The following is an 8,016-nucleotide window of genomic DNA, read 5'->3' on the forward strand; positions in this document are numbered from 1 at the left end:
TCCAGCACTACAGGATATCCCGGGAGGACGTCACGTTGGGCAGGATCCTCGGAGAAGGCTTTTTCGGAGAGGTCTACGAGGGGATCTACACCACCCCGGTGAGCATCCTGCCCCCTCCCTGCCCTCCTCCGCAGCCGGGGGGGAGTGAGATGATGCAGACCCCCCCTTCTTTCTCCTCCTTGCAGAAAGGGGAGCGGGTCAACGTGGCCATCAAGACCTGCAAGAAGGACTGCAGCCCTGAGAACAAGGACAAGTTCCTGAGCGAAGCAGGTATTCTGGGGGTGTCCTGCTGCCCTTTTTTTGGGGGGAACGGAGCTTTCTGAGCCCCCCCAGGGCTCATAATGGGGGGCAGAGAACAGAGGTGGGGGGCCTGGTGGTGTTTGCACCATTGCAATGGTGGGGTGGTGGAGACAGGATGGCAGAACCCTGCCCCAGCATCTTCTGGTCCCTGCTTGGGGACAAATTTGGGTTTTCCAAAATGGAAATTTGGATTTATGGGAGCAATGGCTACTGGGAGGAGGGGAAAGAGAAGCTGCCGGATCCTTGCATGAGAACAGATGGGCACCATCTGGATGTTCAAGGCCAGGCTGGATGAGGCTTTGAGCAACCTGGGCTGGTGGGAGGTGTCCCTGCCTGTGGCAGGGGGTGGGACTGGATGATCTTGAAGGTCCCTTCCAACCCAAACGGTTCAGTGATGGATTCTATGATGTAAATCCCTGGGGAGCTGGAAACTAGGAGCCCCAACCCCTTTGGGGATGCCCTAGGCTGGCAGTTCCTCCTGTTTTATCTCCGGCTTCGTGGCAGAGACCTGCCCCTACACCCCAGGGTGGGGCTTTGGGCTCCTGGAGGGGTCCCCCCCATGACATGGTCTCCCCACAGTGCTGATGAAGAAGCTGGACCACCCCCATATCGTGAAGCTCATTGGTATCGCAGAAGAAGAGCCCACCTGGATCATCATGGAGCTCTATCCCTATGGAGAGGTGAGCAGTGTCCCATCCCATCTCCCTGTCACCCTTCCCACCCCTGCTCAGTCCCTGAGCCCCTGTCGCTTGTCCCCTTGCAGCTGGGGCAGTACCTGGAGCAGAACAAGCACTGCCTGGCCGTGCCCACGCTCATCCTCTACGCCCTGCAGATCAGCAAAGCCCTGGCCTACCTGGAGGCCATCAACTGCGTGCACAGGTAGGGCAGGAGGGAACAGGAGCCGGGCGGGATGCCGGGACAGGCAGGGGACAGCAGGGACCGCGGGCAGGTCAGGGGCAGGAGTGGGCAGAGGAAGCGGTTGGCAGCATCCTTTGCTGCAGACCCTTTGTGCAGCTGGGTGAGCTGGTTGTCTGGCTGTGAGGTCCCTGTCTCCATCCCCGTGGCCCCTTCCTCCGTGTCCCCTCCATACCCCATCTCCACCCCTTCTCCCCATCCAAGGCTCTCTCTCCTCGCAGGGACATTGCCGTGAGGAACATCCTGGTGGCCTCCCCGGAGTGCGTGAAGCTGGGCGACTTCGGGCTCTCCAGGTACATCGAGGACGAGGAGTACTATAAAGGTAAGGGCTGCGCGATGGCGTTGGGGCTCATTCCAACCATGAGCAGGGATTTCTCAGGATGGGGTGGTAGGAAGGGGCTGGGACAGAGACCGTGGTGAGACCTCGCTGCTCCATCCCCCCTGCAATGAGCACGGCCACTGTCTGTCCCTCCAGCATCCATCACCCGCCTCCCCATCAAGTGGATGTCACCCGAGTCCATCAACTTCCGCCGCTTCACCACGGCCAGCGACGTCTGGATGTTCGGTGCGTGGTGGGATGGGGATGGAGCAGGGTCCTGGGTGTTGTCCACCTCCTGTGGCATCATCTTAATGCATGGGGACAAATCCTGCTCTGGAGCTGTGGTTATCCAAGAATGAGCAGCCGAGTGACCTGGTGTCCCACAGCAAAGCGTGGCACTGTCACCACGCCCCCAAAAACCCAAACGAGGGGCTGGCTCCTCCATCTCAAGCATCAGTTGAGGTTGCTCGTGTTGCTCCCACAGCCGTGTGCATGTGGGAGATCCTGAGCTATGGCAAACAGCCCTTCTTCTGGCTGGAGAACAAGGATGTGATTGGGGTGCTGGAGAGGGGCGACCGCCTGCCCAAGCCCGACCTGTGCCCGCCCGTCCTCTACACCCTCATGACGCGGTGCTGGGACTACGACCCCAGCGAAAGACCCAAGTTCAAGGACTTGGTTTGCAGCTTGAGGTGAGCGGGGAGGTGCGGGACCCATGATGGGCTGGGGGGGGACCGTGGGTTGATGGAGGGGTGGGCAAGGGGGTGAAGGAGAAAAATGAAGCTGTGCAAGATCTTGGGGCTGGAGTTTTCTGGCCACATCCAAACTCAAAGGAGAATTTGAGATGGTTTGGACCCACCTGCCCCCCAGGTGGTGGTGCCTGGGCTGGAAGGGAAATGCTTTGCTTCTTGGGGAGGGGTCCTTCAGGGGTGTCCTGACCCCACATGTCACTGGGGACAGCCATGGGGATGCTGGTGTGGCCAGCCAAGACCATGCTGTGTGCTCCTAGTCCTTTCCCTTCGCTCTTCCCATCCCTCCTTCCTCCCTCCTGTATCCCACCACCCATCCAGCTCCAGCATCCCCACACTCTGGGGTACGGGAGATGTTCCAGTGCTCCCTCCTGGGACTGTCACCCTCCGCCTCTCCCCGCAGTGACATTTACCTGATGGAGAAGGAGCTGGCCAAGGAGCAGGAGAGGAACAACCGCCACCGACCTCCCAAAATCATGGAGCCGCCGTCCTTCCAGGAGCCCCCTCCAAAGGTGAGGAGGGGGCAGAACCCGTGCAGGGGGGCTGCAGGAGTGGGACCTCCCTGATCTTGCACCAACCTCCTCCTTCTCCCCGCAGCCCAGCAGACCCCGGTACAAGCCACCACCCCAGAACAACCTCCTGGCTCCCAAGCTGCAGTTCCAGGTGAGGTTACACGGCCGGAGCATCCCGCAGGGACCTGAGCAAGGGGGTCAACACCAGAAAGCCACGCCTGGAGCTCAAACCTTGGCCATCTCATGGCTTTTGGGGCTCTGAGGTGCCCCGTGCTACCACCAAGTGCCACCCACCGCCGTGCCAACAGGATGTCACACCGCTCGGGGCTCAGCCCTGCTCTCTGCCTGCCCCGTGTTTTGTCTACCCTGGGAGCTGGCAGAGAGGCTTTTTCCCCAGGGAAGGGCAGTTTTCCTGCTCAGTTTTGGCCACCTGATTGGGAGGAGAGGAGGTTTGCTGCTCCATGGTGTGACCCAGGATGTTTTTTGGCTGCCCCATGGGAGCACAGATCACCCCAGTGCTGGTCCCTGCAGCAACTGGGTGAAACCCTCAAGAGCAAATATTTTGGGTGCTCTTGTGGGGCTGGGCAGGGGTCCAGGCAGCAGCGTGGGAGGTCTCGAACCCCCACTCAGGGTGATGAAGACCCAAGCAGGGAGGAAGGTCCTCATCCTGCTACAGGGATGGGCAGGAGGGCTGAGGATGCTCCTGGCACAAAAGCCGCTTTCCCCCGCGTTGTCTGCTCCGTCCGCCCGCTCTAACCCCCCCATGGCTTTGTCCTGTGCCCGTGCTGCCCCGCTGCCCACCCCCCCGGCCCCCCACAGGTCCCTGAGGGTCTGTGTGCCAGCTCGCCTACGCTCACCAGCCCCATCGAGTACCAGTCACCGGCCAACTCCCTGCACACCCCGCCGCTCAACCGCCACAACGTCTTCAAGCGCCACAGCATGAGGGTAAGAGAGGGATTTTTTCCCCATCCCGTGACATCCAGATGATATCCTGGTCCTGGGTGGCCTTGTCCCAGGCATGCCGAGGACCTGGCAGGATGTGAGGGCTCGTGGGAGGGATGCTTGCTTGCACCACGCTCTGTGCTGCTGCTGTTGCTTTGAGCTCAATGTTGTTCCCGACCCAGCTGTAGAAGGGCCAAATCCTGGCACCCCCAGGTGCTGTTTGCAGGCTGGAAGGGCTGGGGGGTGTCTCCATCCCCCCCTCTATGCACGTTTGCATGCACATCCCGGTGAAGGCATGTTGGGGCATGAGCGGCTGGCATGGTGTCCCCAAAAACGAGCAGGGGTTGGGTGGCTGTCACTCCTCGGGGCTTTGGGTGGGCTCCTCTCTCTCGGCATTATCACCTGAAATGCTAACGGTGGTTTGCAACATGAGCTTGGTTTACTTGAGCCCCAAAATCAGAGCTGGGTGTTGGGGTGCCTCCTGAGATGCTCTGCATCGAGCACAGACGCACCACGAACTGCTCCCCAAAAATGCCGGGATGCAGTGGTGGGAGATTTGGGACCAGCTGGGGTTCTCCTTTCTCCTTGCTGGAAACCCAAATGCTCCCCAAATTCAGTGTGGGGGTTCGTGGCTGTTGGGGTCTGGCGCACGGCTTGAATGCACGGAGTGGGGCTCTGGTGGCTCCCGTGCCAAAATCGGGGGGGGGTCTGGCTCCTGAGCCCCCCGCCCACCCTCTGCACACCAGGAGGAAGATTTCCTCCGTCCCAGCAGCAGGGAGGAGGCGCAGAAACTCTGGGAGATGGAGAGGCTAAATATGCGGCAGGTCCTGGACAAGCAGCAGAAGGAGATGGTGGAGGACTACCAGTGGCTGCGGCAAGAGGAGAAGTCCCTGGTGAGTGGCCTCGGGCTGCCTCCAGCTCTTACACCCTCTTAAAGGTGGTGGAAGAGCCACAGAAACCATTGAGGTTGCTGTTCATGGCTGGAAAAGCCAGTTTTCCCAGGAGGAACAGCTCCTCCAGCAGCCAAACCCTTTATTTTCCGTACCCGTAAAAACCTCCCGGAGCTGCTTCATTTCCAAATGAATAATTTGAACCTTGGGCAATTTTTAAATACTGGCAATTGCGTCTCAATGAGCTTTTAGAACGCTTCTTGCAGTAAGAACTGGAGATAGCGAACGTGTGACTAATGCATCAGCTTGCGGTGAGACAGCCTTGGAAGGAGACTGAAAATCTTTTATTCGATTGACTCACACAGCCAATAAAGCAAAGCCCAGCTCCCCTCGCCCCCGGGGCTGGCGGATGCCAAGCGGCTGCAAAGAGCAGCTTGAATTAACTTTTTTTTTTGGAGGAGCAGTTTGAGGTTTCTGGTACCCCAGGAGATGGGATAGGATAGAGATGGGACAAGTGATGGGCATGAAGCCCCCTCCTCTCCCGCATCCCCAGACCCCGCTGAGATGTTGTTCCTGTGATGTGTTTCATGATTCTCCCAGAAATCAGGAAAAGACCTTATTTTTTTTTTTTCCATGCCTCTCACAAAACTTCTTCCCCTTTCCAGGACCCCACGGTGTTTATGAACAACAACATTCCTCCGGTGAGTGGTGCTGGCCCCCAGAGAGATGGGTCGGGGTGTATTTATATGTAGGGGGGTCCTTCTCCTGGAGATCTTCATTTGCTTTGGCACAGATGGGTGATAAATATTGATAAATGTACCCTTTGCATTGGGAAAATTAATCTGAAAAGGTTAATGGGGTGAAATACTGGTGGTGTGGAGCTCCCCACCTTGGGAGGGGATGGCAATGGCAATGGCAATGCCTCCTACCTCTCTGATGCCTCCAGCCAGGACTTTGTGCCTCTCATTCACTGTTTTTTTTCCCCTGCAGCTGCTCCCGGAGAAGGAGACAGATTACAGTGAGTGCCCACAGCAGCACGGGGAGCACCCCACCCAGGAGCGCCCACTTTGGGTGCTTCTCGGGAAGGTCTTGCACAGAAGACCTTCCTTCTCGAGCTCTTGCACATGTAGGAGGGAGCATTTCAACATTCCCAAGTCCTCCTTTGGATCCTTGGGTCAATGATGGGAGACTTTTCAACATGTCCTGCTCCTTTGTTGGGTCCTTGGGTCAATAACGAGTTTTGAGTATGCCCTGCTCCTCCTTTGGGTCCTTGGGTCAGAGGTGGGAGCATTTCCAGCACTCACTGCTCCTCCATTGTCTCCTTGGGTCAATGGTGGGAGGCTTTCCAACATTTCCTCATCCTTCATTAGCTCCTTGGGTCAGCAATGGGAGAGTTTCCAACATTTCCTCATCCTTCATTGGCTCCTTGGGTCAATATTGAGTTTCCAACATGTTCTGATCCTCTGTTGGGTCTTTGGGTCAGTGATGGGAAGCCCTTCACTGAGCTGTGAGGAGCCCCAGGGCCATATCCCTCCCAGTTTTGGGATCCTCCATCAAAGACATCCCAGATCCTGGGGAGCAGCTTTGCCTGCCCTAGGGGGGATGGGGGGCTGCCTGTCCTGGGCATGGGGGTCCAAGAGGGTCTGACCCTGCAGGGAGGTGACATTGCTGGGGTAGGTCAAGGTGACCAAGCCATAGTGGGACATGCTGCTCCAGGGTGGTGCGGGACATGGCAAGGGTCCTATGGGTCTTGGAGTGTGTCTGTGTGTCCAGGGGAGCAGCCAGAGTGACTCTTCTTCCTTTCCATTACTGATGGCATAGCGGAGTTCACAGGGCCCCCCCAGAAACCTCCAAGAGTTGGGGCGCAGGTAAGACCTCCCTGGATTGGGCCACCATGGTCCCAGTCCTCTTCCTCTATCTCCATAGTCTCTCTCCTCTTCCTCCACCTTCATCATCCCTCTGCATCTGCAGGATGGGTCTTTTCTGACTCACCCAGGTCCCAAAGGGGTCGGACAGACCCAGCAGCATTGGGGTCACAGGTGGGAGGTGGATGGGTCTGGCCAGGGCTCCCCATGGGTGTTGGTCTTTCCCTCCTTGCCCCCCTTGGTCCATCTGATCCCATTGTGTCCCCGTTCCCCAGCAGTCCATCCACCCGGCCCCCACGGCCAACCTGGACCGCACCGATGACACGGTGTATAGCAACGTGATGGACCTGGTGAGGGCCGTGCTGCAGCTGAAGAACGAGATCACCCTTTTGCCCCCGGAGGGGTACATCCTCGTGGTGAAGGTAGGGAGGGGACAACACCAGAGCTTCTCCAGGGAATGGGGGAGAGAGCTGGGAATGAGTCTGCTGAGCAGCTCCCACCAAGCATCCTTCTCCGGAAGGTCTTGGACATGTAGGAGGGAACATTTCCAACATTCCCAGCTCATTCTTTCGATCCTTGGGTCAATGATGGGAGAATTTCCAACATGTCCTGCTCCTTTGTTGGCTCCTTGGGTCAATGATGAGTTTCCAATATGCCCTGCTCCTCCATTGGTTCTTTGGGTCAATGGTGGGAGCACTTCCAGCACTCCCCGCTCCTCCACTGGGTCCTTGGGTCAGTGGTGGGACAGCTTCCAACATTCCCTTCTCCTCCCTTGGCTCCTTGGGTCAACAATGGCAGGGTTTCCAACATGCTCTGCTCCTCCGTTGGCTCCTTGGGTCAACGACGGGGGTGTCTCACACCATGCCCCTCTCCCAAATGGGATCTTTGGCTCAGCAGCACAGACCATTCCCATGCCCCCCTTCCCTGTGCCCATGCCTGGAATCATCCTGACCCCACCACCCTCCCCGCAGAACGTGGGCTTGTCCCTACGGAAGCTGATCGGCAGCGTCGATGAGATCCTGCCCATTCTGCCCGCAGCCTCCCGCACCGAGGTAGGACTGGGGAGGATGGAGGGGGGTCCAGCATGGGGTTGGGTTCTGGTGGCACCCACACCTTTAACCCTCTACATGTCCTGGTCAGATTGAGGGGACCCAGAAGCTGCTCAACAAGGACTTGGCTGACCTCATCAACAAGATGCGCCTGGCGCAGCAGAACGCGGTCACCTCGCTGAGCGAGGAGTGCAAGCGGCAGATGCTGACAGCCTCCCACACCTTGGCCGTGGATGCCAAGAACCTCCTGGATGCTGTGGACCAAGCCAAGGTCCAGGCCAACCTGGTGAAGCTGTGCTTGGAGTGAAAGCAAGGGGTGGAGAGAGGGAAGGAGAAGGGGTGGGGAAGGAGAGGAGGAGAAGGACCTGCTGAGCTTTGGTCGGTGGAGATGGGAGGAGAACATTGTGGAGGAGCTGGCTTTTGTGTGTCTCCTGTGGCCTCGCCATCCTGCCCTCCCTGTCCCCCCTCCTCCTGCAGC

General features: G+C 58.3%; 1 protein-coding gene across 1 annotated transcript; it reads left to right on the forward strand.

The window, feature by feature from the left end:
• Positions 1 to 5: 5 nt before the first annotated feature.
• On the forward strand, positions 6 to 7,845 carry PTK2B (protein tyrosine kinase 2 beta; the record flags this gene model as incomplete). Its single annotated transcript, XM_010074460.1, has 17 exons — positions 6 to 98; positions 186 to 270; positions 880 to 980; positions 1,064 to 1,179; positions 1,437 to 1,537; positions 1,691 to 1,780; positions 2,019 to 2,223; positions 2,684 to 2,792; positions 2,878 to 2,943; positions 3,612 to 3,737; positions 4,481 to 4,627; positions 5,290 to 5,325; positions 5,615 to 5,642; positions 6,446 to 6,492; positions 6,768 to 6,911; positions 7,461 to 7,541; positions 7,630 to 7,845. Coding segments are annotated over 17 exons (1,791 nt in total), but the record flags the coding sequence as incomplete, so codon positions are not given.
• Positions 7,846 to 8,016: the final 171 nt, after the last annotated feature.

This window comes from Pterocles gutturalis, unplaced genomic scaffold (genome assembly GCF_000699245.1).
Source record: "Pterocles gutturalis isolate BGI_N339 unplaced genomic scaffold, ASM69924v1 scaffold21562, whole genome shotgun sequence".
Taxonomy (NCBI): Eukaryota; Metazoa; Chordata; class Aves; order Pterocliformes; family Pteroclidae; genus Pterocles; species Pterocles gutturalis.